This window comes from Oryza glaberrima, chromosome 8 (assembly GCF_000147395.1).
Source record: "Oryza glaberrima chromosome 8, OglaRS2, whole genome shotgun sequence".
Classification (NCBI taxonomy): domain Eukaryota; kingdom Viridiplantae; phylum Streptophyta; class Magnoliopsida; order Poales; family Poaceae; genus Oryza; species Oryza glaberrima.
This window is the reverse complement of record NC_068333.1, coordinates 6,493,668-6,519,196: the sequence shown is the minus strand read 5'-3', so window position 1 is coordinate 6,519,196 and position 25,529 is coordinate 6,493,668. Positions and strand designations below refer to the sequence as shown.

The following is a 25,529-nucleotide window of genomic DNA, read 5'->3' as shown; positions in this document are numbered from 1 at the left end:
TGCTATTGTACCTGCTCTTATGTCCATGTTACCAACCTTACTCTCTCGTTTACCGCGCGCACGCTTTTCAAACTGCTCAACGGTGTGTGTTTTGCAAAAATTTTCTATAAAAAAGTTGCTTAAAAAAATCATATTAATCCATTTTTGAAGTTTTTTTAAAACTAATAATTAATTAATCACGCATTAATCCATTGCTCCGTTTTCCGTGTCGGAGGTGTGGGTTCTCAACCCTTACCTAAGAACACATCCTAAGTTTGCTAGTATTCTCACATCGTTTTCTAACATCAAAACCAATTTGACCCCCATAATGGTTCCAAAACTTTTGAGCCCCAACGAAGCTACTAAATGTCTGCTACTTTGTGGTACCCAATTAGGTAAGGTGTTTTCTCTGTAGAAAATATAGCATTGAAAATGTTTTTATGTTGCCGACAGAAAGGGTTGGGACATATGGTCTCATATAAACTAACAATTGTATTGCTTACTTGTTAGATGTAGAAACAGGACAGGGAGATTGAAGAGAAGAATCTTCTTGCTGCCCATCTAAGACTGAATCATGCTGCAGTTCTTCTCTGTAGAAAATAGAACATAGAAAACTTCTTCACATGGAACAAATGCTGTTGATCGTGTGAAAGAATTGTATTGCTTACCTGCTAGATGTAACAACTGGAACAGAATATTGTTGATGAGATGAACTTCCTTGCCATCCAATGAAGAATGAATCGCACTGCAAGTCGTCTCAATTTTTGTTGGTGTCTTCCATTCAATCTAAGTATTGCAATATGTGGCTGGTTTGACATGTTTGATGATAGTAATACCAATTAATATTAAGGAATGTGGACCGTCTCATGTTTTGGCGGCAAGAATGAGAGCGGTAAAAAGGTTTTCCGCTAGAAACAAAGAAGGGTGAGCTTTTGGATAACTAACAAGCACTTCAATAATAGCAAGGCTAATAATATAGCTGAGTTGTTGGCTATAAGGTTTTTTCAGTCTTCTTTTAGCCCACATATATAATAGTTAGCTATTTACAATTAAGACATGGCCCACCTATCTCTCTCACAGAATTTCTTGGTTCTTGTGTCCAAGCCGGCTGTAAATTTACAGCCCGCTTCTCCTCTCTCTCCTCTCTTCTCTCCTCCACCTCAACATTTAGTTGACTTATAGCCTCCAATTATACTTGCTCTAACAACCTACTACGTTATTAGCCATTGATCTTGGGTGTGGATGATTAGGATGGAGAGAATGCCACCCCTACCAATACTATGCAATGTTAAGATGATACAAACTCATTCTGCATTGCAGCCAAAATTTATACTTATAAGCCAAAATTTAAGTGTCAAACCTTAAATTTGAAGTTAATTTTAAGATTTTATCATAATTTATTTTTCATACTTTACATTTAAATCATAAAGAATATATATTTAAAAGTTATATTTATAAATTATTTTTCATTTATAAATACTATATATATTTAAAAGTTATATTTATAAATTATTTTTCATTTATAAATACGCCGTTTCGCTTATTCAATTCATAGACGAAACGATGGAATCGGTTGGGCATTTTGGCCTACCGCCTCCAGGTGTCCGCAGTTACAGGGGTTGGGCGGGCCCCACGCGCTGGCTTGCCGCGTACGCCTCCTCCGCGCCCTCTCTCTCGTCTTCTCTCGCCTCAGTTTTCAAAAATCAAATGCCCAACCATTTTTCGCCTTCCTCTGTTCCCCACCTCGCCTCCTCTCTCTCTCTCTCTCTCCTCTCTCTTTCCCACCCCCATTCGCAAAACCCTACTCCCTCGCGCTTCCCCGACCCATCCGCCATGGCGGCGCGGCGATCTCGCCTCGCTGCTCCGACGTCCTCCTCCGGTAAGCCCCCCACCCCCCTCCTCCCCGCGCCTTGACCCGTACGCCAAAAACCCTAACTAAATCCGCTCACTCTCTCTCTATACAGCCGCGGCCGCTTCGATGCAGCACGAGCTCCTCGAGGCGGCGGCCAGCGGCGACCTCCGCCACCTCAAGAGTACGCGGCGCTCACTCTCTCACTCACTCACCCCCAGCCTCCGCGATTTTGGGGATTTGGGTGGCGTTAATCTTCGGAATTGCTTTTGAATGTGCGCAGGGCTGGTGCGGGCGCTGGATAAGGTCAGGGGCCGCCTCCGGGAGGTGGTATGTTTCTGATGAGGGTATGTTTCTGTTTTGTTGATCCGTAGTTAGTTGTGCTGGCAATTTAGGATTTGTGAATCTAAAAACCTGCTCTGTTTTGTGTTTTTTGGTGGGGGAAAATAGTTAATTGATTGCACAATGGGGAATTAACCAGTGTAATGGCTGTCGTGCAACTTATATGATATACTTGTGTGATTAATTAAGTTGATCTGTTGCTTGATACATACTAGGTTTTAGATATGATTGATGAGTTCACAGGACGCTGGAAGTTTTGTGTGATTGGTGTCTGTTCCTGACCGAGAAAAAGCACAAAATGATAAGCATGGGTTTACTCTTCATTGTCTTGTTATGTTATCCTCATTCATCATCGTATGCTTCATTAAAATATTCCATGTTCAACAATGAAATATTTCCTATCACTATCAGATACAAACATGTAACCGATTGAGAGGGAATTCTCTGTGATTGTTTGGTTACTCGCACTTGCGAAAATGCCCCAATAGAATCCGTTGGTGTTATTAGTATTTCAATTTCATCTCACGGGGATGGAAATTAAATTTCTACAGCTGATTCTGCATACTTATGGGTCTGTTAGAACTTTTAAAGTGAAATACTTAGTCCTGTTTTCCAAACATTGTCTCTAAGCACTTCCACATTCCACTTCATGTGATTCCTGAATTTCATGTATGCGTGGTTCCATGCTTTGTAATCTTGCTGATCATATTTCTAATTATGATGCTCAGTGAAAAGTTTTCAGATGTACATTTCTTTTCTGATCCTGAATTTGTTTGCATCGATCTGTGTGCATGACAGGTAGAACACCTCTAGTTTTTGCGGTGATCGGTGAAAATGCTGCTATTGTCAAGTACCTTCTTGATCATGGTGCTGATCCAGACAAAGCTGATGATGACGGGCTAACCCCGCTACATTCCGCTGCTGGAATAGGTCCTCTCTATTCATATGCATCTCTGTTTTACACGCGTGCACCACAGGTTCACAGTTTTTTTTTTCCTTTTGTTTGTAATATAGTAGGCGGCGGTATTATGTTCTAACTAAGGGTGTGGAAGTAGATTATCTTCAAAGTTGATAGCTAAATTCTGTTGAGCTATCATTCACAACATCCTTATTCCTTAGGCTGTGTTCGGTAGTGCATGATGGGAATTAATCCCTCTTGCACTCAAAACGGAGTGGTCTATTAGCATGTAATTAATTAATTATTAGCTTTTTTTTTGAAAAAATGAATCAATATGACTTTTTAAAGCAACTTTCGTATAGAATTTTTTTTGCAAAAAACGCACCGTTGCGCGTGGAAAACGAAAGAGGTGAGTTGGGGACATGAAGACCCGAACTCAGCCTTAAACATTTCAATGTCTATGGCAGGCAGTGTATTCTCTGAACATTTTTGTAATCAAAATAAGTGTTCTTTTGTTATTCAATGGTGTGTGAAAATATGTCCACATCCAAAATGTCCCCCTTTGCTTGATTTCAACAGTTATCAGTGCAGCCAATTTCTTTGACTTGGCGAGTAGGGGTTGTTGTTGTTTCTATGGAACGTTAACCCCTTTAGAATGATCTTTGTAGCCTATATGCAGGGAAAACTGAGGTCTGCCAAGAGCCAGATACAAATTAAGAAAAAAAGATTCAGGAAAAAAAAAACTTACCATCATATTGCTTCTTGTATGCAGGAGATTGTGAAATGATAGAAATGTTGCTGGCAAAGGGGGCTGATATTGATCCAATAGCTGATGAATGTGGGACACCACTACATCTTGCTACTAAGGAACGACAAGTCGGTGCTATGAAGGTTTTATTGGATCATAATGCAGATGTAAGCTTAAGATCATGCTACTTCTGCCTTAAGTTGCATGTTCAACTGTAAACATAAATTAAGTTTGAACATTTGCTTTTCTTCATTTGTTTGTTAGCTGTGTTGTTCTCATTCTCCATTGTAGTTACTCTTTGGTACTTTCATCCCTTGACGTTGTTTTGCTTTTTTGGTGCAATGTAAGTTAAGATGTGAAATGTGATCATGGCTCTTTAATTTTGCAGCACGATTAAATCTTCAAATGTTTGCTCCTAGCTGTCTAGTTTTCTAGTTACATGTTATTCTTCAAGATCTCCTTGGTAGCAACTGTTACAATAATCAGAAATACTTCATTACTTCTGTTTAAATCCATAACAATGTATTCTCAAAGCTATAGTCTGGTCTATAGCTTTATATTCTCCATTCTTACGCAAGAGTAATGTTTAGTGTTAACTGGGATCACCACTATTGTTTTCTGTGAAAATCTATTATGCATGCTTTCATGTATGTATGGTTTTCAAAGAGCCAATTGCATGCATGGGACAATTTCTTCTGGGTGCATTGCCCTTTTATGCACTTGCCATAATGGTTGATTTTCTATCATGTTGCCATTCCTATGTAAGTGTCATATGGAATCAATCACTCAAATAAGAAAAATCTACTAGTCAAGAGTTGACCAATAAGGCAGCTATGCAACATTGTGCTTATTTGTTTTTGAAAATTGCAATATCACGGGAACTGTTTCCTTCTCTTTTTTTTTACTGAAAGCTTGGCATAGATATATATATGGTCATGTATATTTACCTTTCTGTTTGATATTTTTCTCCATCCAGTTATTATAATCAATTAATAGCAACTAATGTGCTTCACATCTCTCACTAGTGCAACAAGACGTACATGATGTTTGGATTGTATCCTATGACACCCCTCTTTCAGGCTGTAAATGCTTCATCAGTGGAATGTGTGAAGCTCCTGGTTGAGGTATTGTACCTTCATCTTAGCTTTGTCAAGTTCTACCATTGCTCTGGGGTTGCTTACTTTATTAAAACATTCTTCCAACACTTCAGTTTGGAATCCTTTAACTTTTACGTTATTCACCTTAAAGAAACTGTAACATTCCTTTTATGTGATAGGCTGGTGCTGATGTCAACTCAGATTGTATCTCAACTGCTGCACTTGATTCTGCAATGGGCAATGATGGTTCAACTGAGTGCTTAAATTTCTTACTGGAGGCTGGTGCCAACTATAGTGGCCCTAATGATGTAAGCTTTACCTCTTTGCACTAGTAAACACTAAACACAAGCATATCGTACATGGCACTGTTCAAGACATAAGCTGTGGAACATAAGTGTCTGGTAAATGGCTTCTATAATGTGGTAATAACCTTGACATCAAACTGAACCTCGAGAAAAAGAACCTGTTGTCATGTAATGTGGTAATTGCTCTAGTTTGTTGCCTTATGTGTTCTGAGTTTTTGAAGAGTTGTATATCTACCTTCAGTAAATTTGTGTGTGAAATGGTAGCAATCATACTGACTGATGTAGGAATATAAGTGATTCACTTCAGGGTAGAGTACTGCAGCCTCGCCGCTTATCATCAATGTACCATTTTGTTTTTTCATGTTAGACAAGTTAGATTCATGTCTTTTTTTTTCTGTACTTGTAAGTTACTGCCTGATTGTGCTAACCTCAGTGAAGAGGTTTAGTTGTGTGTTTGGTGAGTTTTGTGAAAACCTAAGGTGCTTCTAGGATAGTTATTCAGTTGTTTTTGTCATCTTTAGTTTAGGGTCTATTCAGTTTGTGGCTGCAGTTTGCCACATTTCTGGCAGCCAAAGTTTGGCAACATTCTAGTGGAGGACATGATCCACCAACCTTGGCACCATTTTATCTATCATTCTGGTTGGATTCTTGCTGAATTTGAATTTATGCTGAAAACATCATGAACGTGCATGTTGGCAAGTGATCCCACGTGATGCTTAAGTTGACTAATGGCTTGGTTCAAAACAATTTGACCATTCTACACAAAATATTTGTATGCTTTGCATGAGAAGTATATTGATGAAATGCCATATTTGCATGTACTTTTAAAATGAGTTGTTGGAATATTTACAAATATTTTATCAAAGAAATATTACGATATTTTAAATATGAAATTTATATCTTATGTTTGCTTTTAAGTAATGTGAGATGACACATGTCCAATCGGAACAATTCAAATTTACTTATATTTTTATTTGATTCTTTTTTTGTTATACTGACCAAATTTACTTAAAATGTATAGTTTGTGTTCAAAATGGATAAATTTGGTAGAAAATTTGCAGGGTACACTGATTCTAGATTTCTAGTGTCCCATCTTGTTAGAAGCAGTTATTGATTGTGACGTCATCTTAAATCTTTAGATTATATAGAAAAGAGATGAACTGGGTTAGTCTTGCACACTTACGCTAGAATATGTGAGGCAAAATTTATGAGGATAGTATATTGCTGGTTGTTTAAGTTTCCATTAATCTGGGAGCATATTACCCAATAATATTTATTACTGTATATTCTGGTTGTTAAGTTTCCATATTGTTATGGGAGCCTATTGCCCAATAATATTTTTACAGTACTGAGCATGTATGTAGGATGCTGTATGATTAGCATGACCACATAAGTACTTGGAAATCTAAACATCATTCTTGTGCCAAATCAAGACCATGTTTTCCCAAACATTTACAGGATAGTCCTATGTAGTTTTTTACTATTATAGCATTTTTCCATTCATTACTCATGTCTACATCTTTAATATTATCTATGGTTCAGGATCAACATGTGAATAAAAAGAAAATAGAAGAGTTGAAGTCATCTGGGAATAAAGCAGTCGATAGAGAAGATTACATTTCTGCTTCAGCATTCTACACTAAGGTGTGTTACAACGCCATGTTCTGTGTTGTTTCCTGCTTCTAGCTATGGTTGAGTCACCAAATGCGAAGGCCATATTATGAAAAGAAAACTTGGCTGGTAGCATTGTCAGGGGTTAACTAGTTAACTACCTTGCAAAAATAGGGCTAGGATGACTTGAAAGGGATCAGGCTATTGTAAGGGGTAAAGATAGGCACTGATTTGTGTGTGGGTATTATATTGCTTAACAGAAGATTTTACAATAGTCTTCTTGTGTATAAGTGTATCAAGACTTGACACCTAAAACTAGAAACTCCTACCTTATCTCTGCCTTATTCCAAATGAAACAAATCTCCGAATGCTCCTCAACTTTCTTAACTCATGCTAGGTGACCAATCCACCAGCCCCGTCATGCCCTTGCTGCTGGTCCAATTTGGCTCTTGGTGTTCTAGCAGGAATTTGTCCTTACCCGGCCACAACTGTTCAACTAGGAATTTGTCTAGCAGGAATTCTTCCTGATTGTGTTAGGATCATTAGTTAATATAACTGGTACATTTATTAATGCAGTGCCTTTGCAGAGGACAGAATTGGAATTGCTGGTCTGCTGCATTTCCCTCACAAGCTGAATTGTGTGCTGGAGGTGCAAATAAACCTGTCTTTGGGGAATACTATGTTTTTCAGGGCCAATGAGTCATTTTTGGACCTTAAGATTACTGCAGATACATTTACCACAAAGTAAAATTTTCTAAAAACCTACCAATTGAATCACCAGCGGCCCGGCAAATCAGGAACCTACTGCTTGATTGGTTAGCTCACTGCTCCTGCTTCAATAGAATGATGATGAAAAAGTGAATCTTGTACTCAAATGTAACTTATCTCCCATTCCCCATCCCTGTCAACTTGAAAGCTAGTAAGCAAGGGACCAATACAAGACCTGGTCTGGCCTGGACCGAAAAAAAAGAATGTAACAAGGGGGCTTGTTTTGCTTGATTCATTCTCTATCACCCTTGCATATTTTCAATGAGGTTAGGGAATCTTAAATCAGAACTTATTTGATCTGCAATTGACTTGCTTTTCTGTTGTGCTATATTGAATGAATTATATATGAAAAAGAGTTTCATAGGTTGACTTTTGTTTCAAGAAAATTAAGGTATTTGCATAATTTATTAATATCTTGCACTAATAATAGTCAATGAGCAACCTTTTTCAGATTTCCATTAAAATGCTGACAAATTCGTATCTGTTTTTGATACTCAGCAAATATTCTAAGTGTTGCTTTAACTTATTGGATGCAGGCAATAGATCTTGACCCTAATGATGCAACCTTGTTCTCAAACAGGAGCCTTTGCTGGCTCCGCATGGGTGATGGAAAGAAGGCTTTTCTGGATGCTCTTGAATGCAGAGAAATGCGGCCCGATTGGCCAAAGGCCTGCTACCGGCTTGGTGCTGCTCTGATGACCCTGAAGGTGCAATAGAAGATCCTTTTGGCTACTTTTTTGACCAATGCAAAGTGTTTTAAATAATTCACAAGGCCTTCATCATCAGGACTTCGAGAGTGCGTGCGATGCACTCTTTGATGGATTCAAGTTGGACCCGGACAATGCAGAGATTGAGCGTGCATTACGGTATACATAATACTCTTTTGCATTGTTGCATGCATGTTTCAGCACATCTCACTGTTAGTTATATATTGGAAACTTGTTATTTTGATTTCTCTTATGTGCTTACTTTAGGATGGGAATTTTACAGTTGATCTTGCTTCCTAAAATCTTCATGTATGCTATCTATTTGCTAGATTTGGGCCATGTCCTGTTTTTGTATCCTTCAATTGGTAGGGGTTGATTCATAACATGCCATCCATTACATTGGTATTCCACACAACGCCATCAGTAATCAGTAAAGAAGCATCCTAGGGAATGCCATCCATTTACCTTATTTGGGTCACAACACCATTTCCATCTCCTCTTCTCTATTTCAATTTTTTCTTTGAGCTGAAATGGGCCTGTACAATAATGATTTGGATGTTGAATCACATCCTTCATCCTGGGAGAGCACCAACAGGTGCCTAACTGAAGTAGTAGAACTAGAGGACTGCAATGTCATTGTCTCCGTGCACCAAACTGTAACCTGTCTGTTGTTGGTTTTGTTTTGGAAGGAGCCAGGGGCAAGAGCATCATTGCACTAATCGTTCTAGGCTGAAAAGGAAAGGAAAAAAAAGTCAAAACAGAACTATGGAACACAAAATGGTGATCTGTGGCCCAAATGTAGATGGATGTAATTCCCTGCATTGCTTCTTTACTGATGTTCTTCTGTACTTCTGTGGAATGCCAATGTTGTTGATGGCATGAACTGATTGCTTCTTTACCGAAGTTTCATTATTTTATTATACAAAAAGGGGGTACCATTACATGTGACCATATTGTCATCAGTCACGCATTTGTGCCTAAAGACGTATAGTACACCATTATCCAACACTGGTAGTGGCTGTGATGTGCAGGGAAGCTATGGAATCTCTGAAGATATCGTCCAAAGGCACCAAGGCAACATGAACTCTGCACTTATGTTGAGACACATCTCGTGGAACAGCTGTGTGGATCGCGTCCTCTTTTCAAGTCAAGTAGTGACCGCAGAAATACTGCAAAGCATCTCCCTATATTTCCGAGGGCGAAAATATAGCGAGGTTGCTTTTGTGCATTACCCGATGTGTCGCCACTGCTACTCGTTTGCTATATTTTTGTGCATTTCAGAGGTATAGCAAATGTTTGTTTCTGGTTTGATTTTTTGCTGTGAAGCGTCTGCCCATATACGTCGGTCATAAACACTGTCGGTGTTGTGTGTGTTGAATGTTGATAGGGGAGGACCGCCTCATGTGCCGCCGCCTACGGCTGCTCCTCGCGGCTCCTCTACATGGACCGCTGACCGGCTTCGGTAGTGCGATCGATTTGGGCAAGACCCTGTGAATGAGAAGGATGGTTTAGGAACAAAAGTTTTATGTATAGATGAGCCAGGGGATAGAATGTCTTGCAATAGGAATAAGTGTACTTACCGTACTTCATCTTTACGTCGAATTTAGTTGGCATATATAAAGCACAATATCAGGAATCTTGAATCTCGAACTTGCAAAACTGGGTTAACTTAGGTTCAATGGTAGTAATATAGATGGTTTTACTGATGTTGCAAATTGATCTGATCCACTTATGGTGACTAGTGTTTACATGGCAAAAATAAAAGTGAGCTCTACATGTCATCCTCACTCTTCTCCCTCTTTCTTTCCCTCTACACTTCCCATAAGGCCACAACCACACGACGGTGACTGGCATGCTAGTGCCACGGCAATGTTGAGAAGAGGGCCTGGTGAAGTGTCAGGTGGTGAAGAGGGAAGGCCGATGGGAATTAGATGGGCCACCACGGCGGAGATAAGGCTCCCCATCGCTTCGAGGCGGAGTTCCACGATAGTGGTGATGGTAAGACCAGCAGTGTAAGCAAAAATCAGTGGCATGGAGGAGTTGGTGAATGAAGAAGTTGGGGGCTGCGAAGGCTGAAGTCGACGGGCGAAGGCGGAGTCCAGGAGAGTCCTGGCCAAACTAGAGGCTTGGCATGGACGCCAGATCTAGGCGGATCAGAGGTCTTCAAGGGCATTCGCGGAGCAGATTGACACTGGAGACGTGCTCGACGCTAGCGACTGCTATCGGGCCGGTACGCCACCGCTGATCCATACCTCCCACATCGGAAGACGATAGGAGCACATGAGGCATAGCTGCTGGGGCACCGTGTCCTCTCCTCCTCCTACTGCCCACCGCTCGAGCCCTCTTTCATGCGGTCGATGGCCAGCTCAAGCTCATCGGCTCCCTTGCCTACCTCCTATTCTCCTCCGCCACCATGAACCACTAGAGCCCCCTCGTCGCCAACCTCCCATTGCCGCCGCTGCCGCTGCCTCTTGCGGACGAGCTCTTTGGCTGTCACCCCTCTCCCCACTAGTAAGTTTCTAGAGAAGAGATGGGAGACATGGAGGGATGAAAGTCCGTGATGACATTCTAGAGTATAGACATCATTTGAAAGTTGTAATTTAGCGAAGCCAAAATGCAGGATGGCATTCTCGTCCCTGATGGCATTCTAGAGTATAGACATCGTTTGAAAGTGGCAATAGCGAAGCCAAAATGCAGGATGATATTCTAGCAAAACTCGTGTTCGAAGATGGCACAATAGCAATTTTCTCCTTCTAGATTGCTCTTATCTAGGTTTTTCCTTTCTGCCATCAACTTCCATGGAAAAAAAAAAGGTAAATCGAACAAAATCACCTTACAGCTGCAGGTATGGTCTCCATGGCTGGACCTCATCTCCGAATGTACCATGACCAGGAGCATTATCGCTTCGTTCCCAGTCCCAGCGCTCGTCGAGCTCGGCCTAGTCGAGCGCCTGCTCCTGAGCTCTTCCAACGCGTGACGAACGCCTGGCCGTAGCCCTCGATCCATCCCGGCTGCTTCTCAAATGCCGTCCTCTCTCGGACAACGGGAGGTTGAAGAATCCCATGACGTCACGCTTCATCTCTCCTCCGGTGTCACCAAAGTGAATGACGGGCGGGGTGTAGTTGTGGACAGCCAGTGGGGCAGTGCCCTCCAGGGCCGGCCCTGTCAGTGGTGGATCTAGAAAGAAATAGCAGTAGGGTTTGAATAAACTAGAGTTACAGTCGCTCTCCTATCTACATTTTCTCCTATCTACATTTGGTAAAAAAAATTTAGTGAAATTTTCGTGGGGACTCTTATAGTTTTCACGCTAGTAGGGGGGATTTTCGTGGGGGCTCTTATAGTTTTCACGCTAGTAGGGGGGCTCAAGACCCCTGCCACCATGCGGATTCGCCCTCTGTGGACAGTGTACGTCGTGGGTGGTGGGGGTGCGGCTGTGCGGGCGAAGGTTAAGCGCATGCTCTCTGTCGCGGGGAGCGTGTATCTCGTCCCTTGTTGAGTGGAGGCCGAGCAAGCAGAGGAGCGCAGCAAGACGCCAGGAGAAGATGCCGGGCCACCCGCACAGGTCGCCGCCGCTCGCCGCGTCCCAGCTAGAGAGGCGTCCGTCCATATCGTCCAATCTGGGCTTGAACTCTTGCAGTGCCATCACATCCGCTGCCGCCGCCGCCGCTGCTGCCGCCCTTCCCACCGCCGACCCCGCGATGATGACAGCGGCAAAGAAGACCGCCGCGAGCAAGGGGAAGACAAACTGACAAAGGGGTAGAGGAGGAAGGAGGGAGAGTGAATGAAAAGGATGATACATGAGTCCCACTTTATTTTTTTAACTTTTTTTTATTAGGCTGTCAATGGACGCCACGTTAGAGAATACCATCAATACTATCATAAGAGTTATTTTACACCGTATAATAAGTTGGAGGATATGTTAAACTCTCTCCATATCAAAATATGAGACTCAACCACTACTAACAAAAAGATTAATAAAAAATTTAATCTCCTTCTAGATTGGATCACCTCGATGCATGCAAGCAATGTGATTGGGGGTTGATGATATAAAATTTAAAACAAATGAATTTTATATTACTAAGAGATACTAGTTATAATATGTATACATGCACGTTTTATATTATGAAATATGAGAAAAAAATACTTTTATATTTTGAGATGGAGATGAAGAAGTAATTGTATCATAGGATACGAATTGGATTCGTGAGAGAGTAGACTTTTTCCAAAACAAAAACAGAACAGCCCAGGCGTGAGAAAGATTAGTCATATGGCCCGCCCAACCGGCCTACAATTATAATAGCCCAAGTGCCCAACCAAACATCCCCTTGGTCGCTCCATCTCCTCCTCCTGTCTCCTCCCGAGCTCCGCCGATGGCGCTGCTGCCCGACGTCCGGAGGCGAGCAGCCATCTACGGATGCGCCTTCTCTGCTCCAGGAGGATCTTGATCGTGCCGGTGTGTAGTTCTCCGCGGCATCGGCGACGGCGGCGGCCGGGTGGCGTGAAGCTTCAGCTCCGGCCAGATCGACGGCGCCCTCGCCGCCGAGCCTCCATGGAGACCAGGTACGGGGTACGCGCCCGCCTCTAGTGCTAAGGTCGGGTCTGCGCGACGCGCTTCGGCTCGGACTGAATCCATCCCGCAATCAGTTTTTGTCCCACATCGCTTATTCTCAGAACGCGCGACCTGTTTATAAACTCTGGTTGATTCTGTTGTGTCGCCTCCCCGGAGACACCCACACCGACTAGATACAGCGGCAAGATCCCCACCGTGGCCACGGTTTGGCGGACACGTTCTGCTGTAAAAAATAAAAATGGAGCAGTCATAAGGTCCCCTCCCGTTACGGGGCACGGCAGGCGCCTGCCGGTTAGGCTGCATCCATATATTACATTAGCGCTTTGCTTTTTAAAATTTTGTATGATCAAATTATTATTTTTCCGTTGATTAATCACGATAGCAGCAATGGAGGCCTACGGGGAAAATTAGTGATGTGGCGATAGAGGAGAAAGCTAAATTTTTGTTTCTGAAGATGATGCCCTTTTTTTTTTTCTAATTTTCTCGGAGTGAATCAACCATGATGCCATTATGCATGCTAACGATGACCAGAAGCTGTGTGACTGCACCTAGAAGCAGAAGCTTCACAAGTGGCATAAAAGGCAACTGAAGCTTTATGTTTATGCCAATCACGGATACCCAGAGCCCCAGAAGCTGTCACAGTTTTTCTGTTGCTACATGGACTGGATCACTGGACTGTTGGGGCACCATTCTCTGTCTGAAGGAAATTTGTGTCAACACTCTACAGCCAGTCGGTTAATACTTCTTGGCCATGGGAAACATCAAATAACAGGAGCCAAAGTCTTCAGGTGAGTGCTCTTAAAGCACTGTTCTCTGCTGAACTTTTGGCTAGGATTCATGGAACCCGAGAGGGAGTGGCTTCAAATGCACTGGAACATCAGGTCTACCTGGGATTGACTCTCCAATCACATATCGAGTTCATCAGAGAAAAGTCCTAATCTGCCAATCTGCACAAGCACAACTAGCATAACTGAACGTTTCAGCCAGCTCAACTAGCATAACTGAACATTTCAAGAACCGCATAATGTCCAAGGATATGCTGCTGTTTGAGAACCTGCTGAAGCAAATAGCAACGTTGCAATGAGGTGTGAATGGTGCTGAAACCTGACTACCAGAGGTTTTAGCTGTAGCTGATCGGAGCAATGTATTGCCTAGGTGTAGCGCACTGCATAAAATTATTAGCTGACTCCATTGATCGGTGACATGTTCTTCTTAGGCAGAATTGCAACAATTCATTCTATCCCAGTTTGCAGTGCTGTATATGTACAGCATGACCTGGTGATTCTTCCTTCACGATTTGCCCTTTACTTATTTGTCAGATTACTTGCTCCAACAAATTTAGTGCAAAGTTTGACTATCTTAGTTTTTCTTTGCTTTGAGACAACAAGAAGGGAAGTCACTACTTGGATTAGGTCTTGGGAAAATTCTGTCTGACTAATGCCAGCATTTTAATTTATTGTTTAAAATCTTGTCTTCATTGCCCCTGCAGGACCTTATCGTTCAGCTTCGACCGCTAATTTTGTTTCTGCCACTTTCTAGAGTTAATCACTGGTTAGATAGGTCTTCTCCATGTCTTTGTATTTTAAAGCATTCTAAAACTATGCTCTACCTTTGTGTCTAGCACCAATTCCGTTAGCACATTAGTGTGTGCATCTGGGAATTTGGGTCTAGGGGTGGGCAAAATAAACCGAAACCAAAAGGCAAGCGCGCCAGAACTGAGTTGCTACTGACATTGACTGGGTGACACCACCATTGATCTCACTTCTAATGGCAATTAATCTTCAGGCTGAAAATTACTGAGTTGGTTATGAAGTGAAAATTTGTGGCATTGCTTGAATTTGAGGTTCTTTTGTCGAGGGTGAGCTTCTTTGCTTCTCAAGGATGTGATGTTGCACAAGTGACAAGACAAATGTTCTTGGGTTATGCAAGCGGACTGCTGATGACGTCATGTGCATACTCCCGTGGTCCTGCTGGATTCAGAGACCACCGCTTTCAGAACATAAGGTAAGTTCACAACACTCCGGATATTTTTTTTATAGCTAAGGTAGCTAGAAATTGATTGAAGGAAGCAATGCAGTAATAATTCACATGGCTTGCAACAATTTATTTTAGGGAGTTTGCTGCACGTAGCTGAGTGGAACTCACTACAGCACCTGGTCGCCTCTGCCTTCCTCGTTTCAGTTTACAGTGACAACATGCTTACCTTGGGGAAGATGGTGGTGAGCTGCAGTGGAGAGCTTCTTTCTGGCCAATCTGTGCAAATTTGCCTAGTCCCAGGTAACACTTTGGAGCGATAGATTTCAGAACCGTTCAAGCTTCAGATAAATGGACGAGTTCAAAACTGTTCAGACTAATTCAGAGAGAACAGAAATGTTCAGAAATTTGACTGGAGGGGATATATTTTAAAACCTTTGGGTTTGGCTTACTGATTCATTTTTACAAAAGAAACAAATTTCAAACAAGAACATGTTGGGTAAACAGGTTTATGTAGATGGCATTTTTTCACTGGAAGGCATTTCTTGTGGATTTATGTAGATGGCTCCAATGATCGGTCCCATGTTCTTCTTAACAACCTGGCAGAACATTAACAGAATTGAGAAGATGATTGAAAAAGAGGTGCACAGGGGTGATCATGTCAAGTTTTGGGATGATGTCTGGTGCTTGAAGGTACTACCTCTGTCTCTGAGAGTTTACTTTCCCAGGCTATACAACATTAACACTGATCAGAGGGCTAGTGTGAAAGAGATGTATGCAGATGGGGGAATGGAACCTGGGGTTTAGAAGAAACTTGAGAGAGGAAAATCTGAGAGAACTGGATGAACTAAAGGAGATGCTGGTTTCCCTGGATGTTACCGCTGACAAGATTGTGTGCCCTTTTGGCAAAGCTGGGATGTTCACTGCTAGATCTATGTATAGATTGATTACTTTTGAGGTGTAATTGGTAGAGATATGCAGGAGATGTGGAAGAGTAAAGTTCCACTCAAAATCAAACATTTTCAGTACTTGATGGGTAGAGGTAGAGTACCGCGTGCTGATCAACTAAAGAAGAGAAACTGGAATGGAGGAGATGAATTCCTGCAAGCTTTGCCTGAAGAGAGAAACCACTAATCACATGCTAATGTTTACCTGTCCTTTAGCAAAGTTCGCTTGATGTGTTGTTAGAGAGGCTCTAGGGATGATGTTCCTAGAAATGTTTGGGAGGGAAGGGAGTCTAATTATAAGGGGAAGTTTAATCCTCATGTGGGTTTTGCGGTGATTGGCTCTTTTTTACTGGGCTGGGTTTTTAACAATGTTATATATATAGTGAAATTCCCTCTGCAGGTAATGTATAAAGCTTTGTCCTCTTTTTTTTCTTTGAACGGTGGAAAATCCTGCAGAAAGGAGATGTCGCTGTGTTGGACAAAATGCTTGAAGCTCTGCTGACGATGGCTAGTCAACATTGATGTGCTGTGCTAGTAGTGATCTGAGTTTGTTCCCTGCTAATTGCTGCGCTTTGTTCTGGTGTTCATCTTCTGTTTGGTGGTACTCCCTCCGTCACATAAACCATTTTAAGTGTTGTTGTGGTTTCTGTATCCAATATTTGACTGTCCGTCTTATTTGAAAATTTTATAAAAAAATAAAAAAAAGATACACATAAAATACTAATCATGTTTTATCATCTAATAACAATAAAATACTAATCATAAAAAAAATTTTAAATACAGCGGACGGTTAAACGTTGGATAAAAAAACTATAATTGCAATTAAAATGGGACAGTGTGAGTATTAGCTCTAGGTTTCGAGTGCAACTGTTAAAAACTCGGTAATAATCGGCAGAATCATTACGATGCCTTTGTATTTCACAACATTCTAATACTACACTCCACCTTTTTGTCTACCGCCTATTCCACTAGCTACCATGATAGCGAGACAAGTTTATTAATTAGCACATTAGTGTGTGTATTAGGAAGCTGGGTTTGGGGGGTGGGCAAATAAACCAAAACTGAAAAATTCGGTCCTCAACTATAACTAACCGAATTTAATACGGAAATTTCAGTCATATGCTTGAACCGAAAAACCAAAATCTAGGATAAAGTTGCTAGCACAACAATCATTAGCAGAAACCCTATGTTTCCGGAGAAAGCTAGGAATCGGACGTCCGATATTTCTTCAAATATCGTGAGCGCTCAATCTGCCGTATCTTATTTGTAAGGCATACTGCATGTCTCCAGGCCTACAGCGAGTGGTAGGGGTGGCAGAGATTTGGCACAACATCACATGCATGTTTGACTCTACATTCTCTCTCTATTTTCTTTTTGTTTAATCAAATTTTAAACAAAATTTTCAACTAAAATATGTATCTAATCTATAATTTAATTATACCATTTTATTTATTATAATTAAATCTTTATAACATGATCTCACACGAATATATTTTGATTAAGAAAATATATGTATTTTAGAAAAATCAACCTTTTTTTTACATCATTCATAGATGCGAATGTTTCAGTCCACTTTATAAAATGTTGTAACTTATAAAACTTACAAACTGCAACAATAACCTCAATAACCTTTGTTACATGAAACATTAGGTTCCAACTAGTGAAACATAAAAAAAAAAGTATGATACAGTATATTTACAAACATTGATTTTGTTAATATATCACTATTGAAACGTCCACTTGTAATTTTTGAAACATAAAAAGTCATTTGCTGAAACATATAGAAATATAGCGTGCAACAATAACTATGAAAAAATTACAGACGGCAACAATAACCACCATTACATGAAACATTAGATCCCAACTAGAGAAACATAAAAAATATGATACAACATATTTGCAAATACTTTATTTTGTTGAAATTTTTGAAACATAAAAAATATATTTACTGAAACATATAAAAAGACCACGTGCAACATTATAAATAAATCACTAAAACAACAATAAATACTTATTGAAACATTGGAATAACAGTATGTAAAAAAATCATCGGAATATAGCCCTGTGAGATCTCATTATAAAGAGATAATTGTAACAAATCTAATGGTATAATTAGTTCATATTTTAGATAAATAGTTCAATAGAAAAGATCATTTAAATTTTGAATCCATGTGACTTGCATGCACGCTGGCTGCATGCACCTGCCATGGGGCGAAGCTAGCTGGCGCGTGCGCGCCAACGACGTGCACTTTCACGTAACTAACTCCTTTAGTTAACGCTAATGACAGTAATTAGGAAAATGTGAATTTTTTTAGAGATTTTTTTACTAATAGATTGAATTTTTTTCAACTAGATTTAAAAACTTTCGACTTAATATTTAAATTTTAAAGTTAAAATTTGAAAACTTTCAACTCAGATTCGAAAACTTTCAACTCGAGATTCGAAAACTTTCAAGTCCTTATTTGAAAATTTTGAAAACTTTCAACTTGAGTCAAGATTTGGAAACTTTCAACTCAAGATTCGAAAACTTTCAATCCAGATTTGAAAACTTTTAACTTGAGATTTGAAATTTTTTAACTCGAGATTTTAAAACTTTCAACTCGAGATTTGAAAACTTTCAAGTCCAAATTTAAAAATTACCAGTAAACTAATCACTAATAAAAATAGGAAACTAATCAATAGTAAAACTAATTACGATTTTTTCTCCTACCCATACGGCATCAAACTGCGAAAAAAACAAAAAAGAAAAAAGCAAAAAAAAGAAAACGTCGTAGGTTAATGAAAAAATCACGCACGCGCTTCGTGGGCCGTGTGGGCCGGGAGTGCGGACTGCCGGCACACACGCGCGTATTAGGATTCTCGCCTGCCATGTGCCTAAGCTACTACTCCGTTGGGGTGTCCAATTTTTTTATCCTTCCCCGGACGTACGATGATAAGCATTTTCCGATGTCATCGGGCCTTGGATCTGCTCCTGCATGTAAGCCTTAAGTTCCGTGTATAAACCATAAATCCAAGCTGCCCCCACACATAGTGAAACAATATTTGCAGTGATCTATACCGCTAGTGGGTTGTACACTACTTAATTTACATTTAACTATTTAAAGACGTAAAATCTAAACACATACAAAGTTGAATAAAAAAAGGTGCACATGAATTACGAATTGTTTGTTCTGGACGTATGCCAAATCATATCGCTACAAATTTGTACAATGGAGATTTACCATAATTTGAGCAAATCGATTATGCAGGGAGGCGGACACAAGGACAACTAGAGCCCTACTTAACTCTGCATTATGTAATCACATTGAAACTCTATTATATAACGTGCAAAAAAAAATATATATCACGTGCAAAATTTGAAGGTGGGTATAGTCAGCAACAAATCAATGGACCTGTTTGGGAGCTTCTAGCTGCCGCAGCTTCTTCTAGAACCAGAAACTCCTCTAAACAGTCCAGCTTTTGGTCCAGATTCTGAGAAGCTGTAGTTGTAGAGTTCAGAAAATGAACTAGAAAACAGAAGCTGGGAAACCTATTTTTTCCAGATTCTCAGAAGCTAGCAACCAACCAGCCGTTTCTCACAATGTTAAGCTTCCCCAAACATGCCCATATATCCTTTGGTTTACTTCTAGCTTCCAAACTACAACCCCACCAATTTTGAGCACAAATAACAGTCCCTTCGGGGAAAAAAAAAAAGGAAACGAAGAACAACCAGGCGTGAACTGGGCCTTCATCGGCTTGGGCTCCAGCCCAGACGTGAGAAATATGGCCTACTTCATCGATCCCACATCCACACACCGCTTCCGCTTCCCCTTCCCCTTCTCGCTTGCTCCTCCGACGGCGCCGCTTCCCGATGTCCGGCGGTGAGCAGACGGGCTGCGGATGCACCCTCGCTTGCCCAGGTCGATCTGGGACCCACGGGCGTAGTCTCCGCGGCATCGGCGACGGCAATGGCGGCCGGCCGGGCTGGCGGGAAGCTTTAGCTCCGGCCAGATCGACGGGCGCCCTCGCCGCCGGCTTCCGTGGAGAGCAGGTACGCCTCGCCCTCTACTCCTAGGTCGGTCTGCGTGCCGCGCTTCGGCTCGGACTGAATCCATCCAGCAATCGAGTTTTGTCCCACATCGCCGATTCAGAGACAGCGCGACCTGTTTATCAACGCGGGTCGATTCTATCTCATCGCCTCCCCGGGGGCACCCACCCCGACTGAATACAGCGAAAAGATCGCCTCCGTGCGCATGGTCGGGCATGTTCCCCCTGCCGTTCAGCTGAAAAAAAAAGAGAGAGCAGTGAAAAGATCCCCATTGTCGGGGCACGGCAGGCGACCCCCTGCCGGCCAGCTGCAAGAGAAAAAAAAAAGAAAAATGGAGCAGTGAAAAGATCCCTACTTTGGGCACGGCAGGCGATCCCCTGCTGGTTAGCTGCATCTATAAAAAAAAATCTTAAAGATGCCCTATAGAGGCACACAGTCGGGCCTCTGGTGGAGGCAGCGCTAAACATTATAGCGCTTTGCTTTTTTGAAACTATTATTTTTCGTTGAATCATTGGTTATAATCATGCTTGCCAATTTGATTTGTTTTTAGTTAAACAAACTGCCATTTTAGTTCCTTAGTACAGGAATGGACTAGCACAATATCCTCTGCGAAATTTCTTCCCAGATAACTGTTGTTGGTAACTTTTTTGACAAGTTGATAAGCACGATCGCAACACCTAAACGTCTTGCGGTGATATGGAGTCGCCAACCACCTGGATCTAGCCAAAGGGCCAAATCAAGATGGGTTTTGCAAAAGGAAAAGCTAAACCGGCTAGCGGAGCTGATTTAGAGATCAAAATCAGCCTCTAGGCCGATTTAGATCGATATGAGGATAACTACCCATCTCGTGGGCAAAACGGAAGGTTTTAAGGACAAACCTACAAAGAGGTGTCGCACTCTCGCAGCGGCGGCGGACGGTTTACGGCGCAAACTGACAAAGATGGACTATACTAGGGTAAAATAGAAAACATAGTAAAAGAACGATTCAAGTAGATTATATTCAGGGGTTTTACAATGAACCGGCCTTGTCCCTTAAATAGGGGTTGGTCTTGCCCTCTACAGGCCCTTCTCCACGTCCAACTCGGGATAGAAACTAAAGGAAACACGAAACATGCCTTCCCGAGCAAGGAAACCCGAGACCTGACGAAAACAGACTCGGACTCGGACCCTGCCGGTCTGACCGCCCACATACTTGCGGTCAGACCGGCCCTACTAGCCGGCCAGACCGCCCACACACCTGCGGTCTGACCGGCCCTGTGAAGGAAACCCGTCACTTTCCAAACTTTGGCAATTTTCCCCTATTTTGTCCATAGGTGCCAAATTTGGGTGTAAACACATGCCCCCTGCCTTTTTGGTGAACATACGTGAACCTAAAAGCATAGAACATGTTATCTCAGGGCGATAATCCAATTACCGGCCATAGGACTTCCTAAGCATCTTGGCAAATGCTCAGGAAGTATTTCTTCAAGTATTTCCCATTAATTGATCTCTGAAAACACCGTCTTGAAGTGTCTTCATCTCCTTCAAAGTCTTCAAATGCTCGTCGATGACATCTTCAAAAATTGCTTCCCATCAAGGTCCTATAATCTTCAACCGACAAGTCATCTTGCTTGAAATACCGAAGAGAGCCAAGATTTACCTGAACTGGCAAAACGACAGTTTCAACAATGTTTTATTACTCAACTCGGCTTATCCATTAGCCTAAGCGTAAGAACTCAACAACTTAATATCATAAGATTCGGCAAAACTTCTCACTCCGTACAAGTAATATTCTCAAGCGGCACGGCTTCAGCCCACTTAGTGAAGTAATCCATTGCAACTAGCACGAACCAATGCCCTTTTGATATGACGAAGGAAAAATTTGACCAATGAAATCCAAAGCCCAACCTCGGAACGGCCATAGTTTAATGAAAGGATTCAACACAGCGGTAGGCGCTAATTGAATATTGCCGATCCGTTAACAAGCTTCACTCCCTCTATAGCATTTGAAACAATCATCAATTATTTTCGGCCAATGAAACTCCACTCTCCTAAGCAACCAATTTATCTTATGGGCCGATTGATGAATTTCACAAATCCCTTCATGTACTACTCTTCTAGCAACTTTGGATTGATCATTATCTAAGTAATACTCCATCTATTTTTCGGCGATATAATATTTGAACGCTTGTCGCCGAATCTTCCGATCAACCTTAAGTGTAGGATCTTTCAAATATCTAATCAAAGGAATTCTCCAAGCTATTTCTAACTCATGGGCACAAATGTCCGAATCTACAATTAATTCGGCCTTTTAATCAATTGTAACGTGCCCCCTAGCCCTCTGCCTGAGATCGGTCAGACCGGCCACGCAATGCCGGTCAGATCGCCCTGTCTGCCTGGTCAGACCGGCCATGCATGGCCGGTCAGACCGCCGGTACCACCGGTCAGACCGGCCGTGCAATGCCGGTCAGACCGCCTCTAGTCTGTGATCTTGCCAATTTCATCCAAATACTTAAAAATCAAGCACCGACTTTTCTAATATCAAAAATACTCCTTTCTTTATAACCAGATGCTTAGTGTATCGAACTATTGGACCAAAATCCCTCCCCTCTAGACATATGAAAAATTATAATATCCAACTAATATGTCTAGATGAATACTAATTCAAATTGCTTTTGAAACAATAATCATCATGGCATCAAAACACTTAGCCAATTAAAGTATGATCAATAATGAATCACCAAAGTCATATGTGTCACATGCATAGATTCCAATAAACTACAAATGTAAGTAATCGGCTTGAGCATGTATGTAAAATATTAACAATGCCAATGTTCCTAAAGAAAATCACTCTAGAGCAAATCATCACATTGACCATTGACATTAGCCGAATTACTAGTAAGCAAAACTTTTATGGTGCAATAAATATGAAATCTATATATTGTATGGTGATCCATAAAAACACATATGATTTGGCTTTAAATAAATATCAAAGACTCATGAGCCAAATCATACTTCAAACAAATTATATGCCAACCTACCAATTTCTCTACTTAGAACTGGCATTTGCAACATGTATGTATAATATCAATTTGATAAGCAAAAACACACATGTGCTAGATAGCAAGCAATGTTCTAATAACATGGCATAGCCATATAATATAATGGAGAACACAATAAACTCATACCTTGCCTTAGCATCCAATCAAACGGCGGCTCAAAGATGTGATGTTGTATCCATCGCCGTTCATCTTCTCTTGGTTCCTTCATGAGCATATTAATGTCTTGCCCCCAAGCAAAATCGGCTTTCTAGATTGCGCGATTTCGAAGGCAAGACGGATACCGCTCTAACACCCATAGCATCATGTGAAGGAGACCTATCTCTAATGACCGATGATTCTTCTCTCATCAAATTGGATTTATCTCTACTATGGGAAATCACCGGTTTCTAAACTTTTACCTCTTTGGATCTCCACACTTGTGAAGCATCTAGGCCCCCGGTGTTAATTTTGGTAATTAATGACAAGCGCTAATTGTGGACTAACCGTTGTCTTTGAGCTATACATTTTAAGTTAGGTCCACGTCATATGTGCGCATGGATGATTATCGATGGATTAAAATTGACGGCGCAAAGCAAATGAAAAGAAGACGGTAAAACTAGCGCTTTAATTTAGAATTGATCGAGGTGTAGGGCGATCAAATTTGCTAGTTTATTGTTAGTTTTCGCCGTACTATCAAGGGGGGTAATGACCTAGTAAAGAGATGATTAAATTGCCACATTAGGTCATTGCATTTTCACTTGTGCTCACATTTTCATCACACACACAAAAATCACCTTGCAATTCACTGGGTTCGGCCTGACCAGGGGCAGTCAGACCGGCCACATAGTGGCGGTCTGACCGGCGTGCCCTGGCTGGTCTGACCGACCGCAAGACGGCGGTCTGACCGGCGCATAAGGCCGGTTTGACCGGCGGCACATGCACGGTCAGACCGGCCCCATGGAGGCAGAGATGGTGCTGCTCGGGGTGGCCGATACAGAGCCGACGGAGCCGTATTCGGTCAGACCGAGCCGATGGCGGTCTGACCGAGCCGAGGCCGATCTGACCGCCTACTCAACGCCGGTCTGACCAGCCAGGCCGATGGGGCCCTCTGAGAGAGCTACAACGGCTAGTTTTCTAGCCGTTGCAGAGTAGCACGGTCTGACCGGCCACATACCTCCGGTCAGATCGGCAGAGCACAAAGTTGGGTGATTTCACCCCCAACGGCTAGTTTTGGTGGGTGGGAGTATATCCCCTACCAGCAGCAAGGGGGCTCTCTTGGCACCCAATTCAATTGCATACACCCCTTGCACCTCTCTCACACTCACTTGAGCTTTGTGTTCATCCATCTAGTGTGTTAGAGGGTTGTTTAGCCAAGAGTCAAGTGCATTTGCTTCCATTGTAGAGCTAGTGTGGCACTAGATCATCTCCACACCAGGTCATTGCTTGTTACTCTTGGAGGTTGCCGCCTCCTAGACGGCTTGTGGAGGAGTTGCCCGGTGACCTCTCCGAGAAGATTGTGGAGGAGCCCGGCGCCGGTTTGTGAGTGGTTTGGAGTTCACCACCTTCGGAGTGAAGGAAGAACTACCCTGAGTGATCGAGGCTTGGGTAGTCCTCTCCGTGGGCCGGCTCCCGCCTTGCCCACCCCTTGACGAAGGGGGCGTGCAGTGGCTTCATGGTTGAGCGGTGGAGTTGGGCTCGCCTCAACGGGGAGTAGGAAACCGGCGAGTTTCCGAACCTCGGTGAAAAATCTCTTGTCTCATTGTCTCATTTGATTGTCGCATTTACATTTGTGCAATTTACATTTCTAGAGACATACTTGAGATCATATCACCCTAGGATTGCAAAACATTGACATAGGAGTGTGATTTACTTTCCTAGAGATATAATTGAGCCACTATCACCCTAGGTTTGCAAAACATAACTTAGTTGATTAGTTAGAGTTCACCCTCACCAAGCCTAGCAACTTAGGTTAGATTTGATTAGGTGTTATTTAGTTTTAAATCGCCATTCCCCCCCTCTAGTCGACATCTCGATCCTACAAGTGGTATCAGAGCTTGGTCTCTCTTGATTGGGCTTCACCGCCTAGAGAGAAGATGTCGAACGAGGTGAACCATGTAGGGAAGGCTCCCATGTTTAATGGCACAAACTACTCCACTTGGAAAATTAAAATGTCTACTCACCTCAAAGCTATGAGCTTCCATATTTGGAGTATTGTGGATGTAGGCTTTGCTATCACCGGCACACCCTTGACGGAGATTGATCACCGCAACCTCCAACTCAATGCCCAAGCCATGAATGCCTTGTTCAACTCTTTGAGCGAAGAGGAGTTCGATAGAGTGAGCAACCTTGAGACCGCATATGCGATTTGGAACAAATTGGCGGAGATCCATGAGGGTACAAGTGAGTACAAGGATGCCAAGCTTCATTTCCTCAAGATCCAATATGAGACATTCTCCATGTTGCCTCATGAGAGTGTGAATGACATGTATGGGAGGCTCAATGTCATTGTGAATGATCTCAAGGGGCTTGGGGCAAACTACACCGATCTTGAGGTTGCCCAAAAGATGATTAGAGCCCTACCGGAGAAGTATGAGACCCTTGTCACTATGCTCATCAACTCCGACATGTCAAGAATGACACCCGCAAGCCTCCTGGGGAAGATCAACACCAATGACATGTACAAGTTG

General features: G+C 42.1%; 1 protein-coding gene and 1 long non-coding RNA gene across 4 annotated transcripts; both read left to right on the top strand.

The window, feature by feature from the left end:
* Positions 1 to 1,709: 1,709 nt before the first annotated feature.
* Positions 1,710 to 10,180, top strand: LOC127783321 (uncharacterized). The gene is made up of 9 exons (XM_052310578.1): positions 1,710 to 1,858; positions 2,969 to 3,100; positions 3,841 to 3,983; positions 4,842 to 4,940; positions 5,093 to 5,221; positions 6,761 to 6,862; positions 8,134 to 8,304; positions 8,384 to 8,463; positions 9,336 to 10,180. The coding sequence occupies exons 1-9, from the start codon at positions 1,813 to 1,815 to the stop codon at positions 9,385 to 9,387; spliced, it is 954 nt and encodes a 317-aa protein (XP_052166538.1). The 5' UTR covers positions 1,710 to 1,812; the 3' UTR covers positions 9,388 to 10,180.
* Positions 10,181 to 12,625: 2,445 nt separating this feature from the next.
* On the top strand, positions 12,626 to 16,981 carry LOC127783364 (uncharacterized). 3 transcript variants are annotated; one of them, XR_008019305.1, is made up of 3 exons: positions 12,626 to 12,864; positions 14,660 to 14,878; positions 14,987 to 16,981. It is a non-coding gene; the product is annotated as an uncharacterized LOC127783364 (long non-coding RNA). The 3 variants fall into 3 exon arrangements; XR_008019304.1 differs by having other exon boundaries at positions 13,406 to 14,878; positions 14,987 to 16,980; XR_008019303.1 differs by having other exon boundaries at positions 12,626 to 14,878; positions 14,987 to 15,151; positions 15,410 to 16,980.
* Positions 16,982 to 25,529: the final 8,548 nt, after the last annotated feature.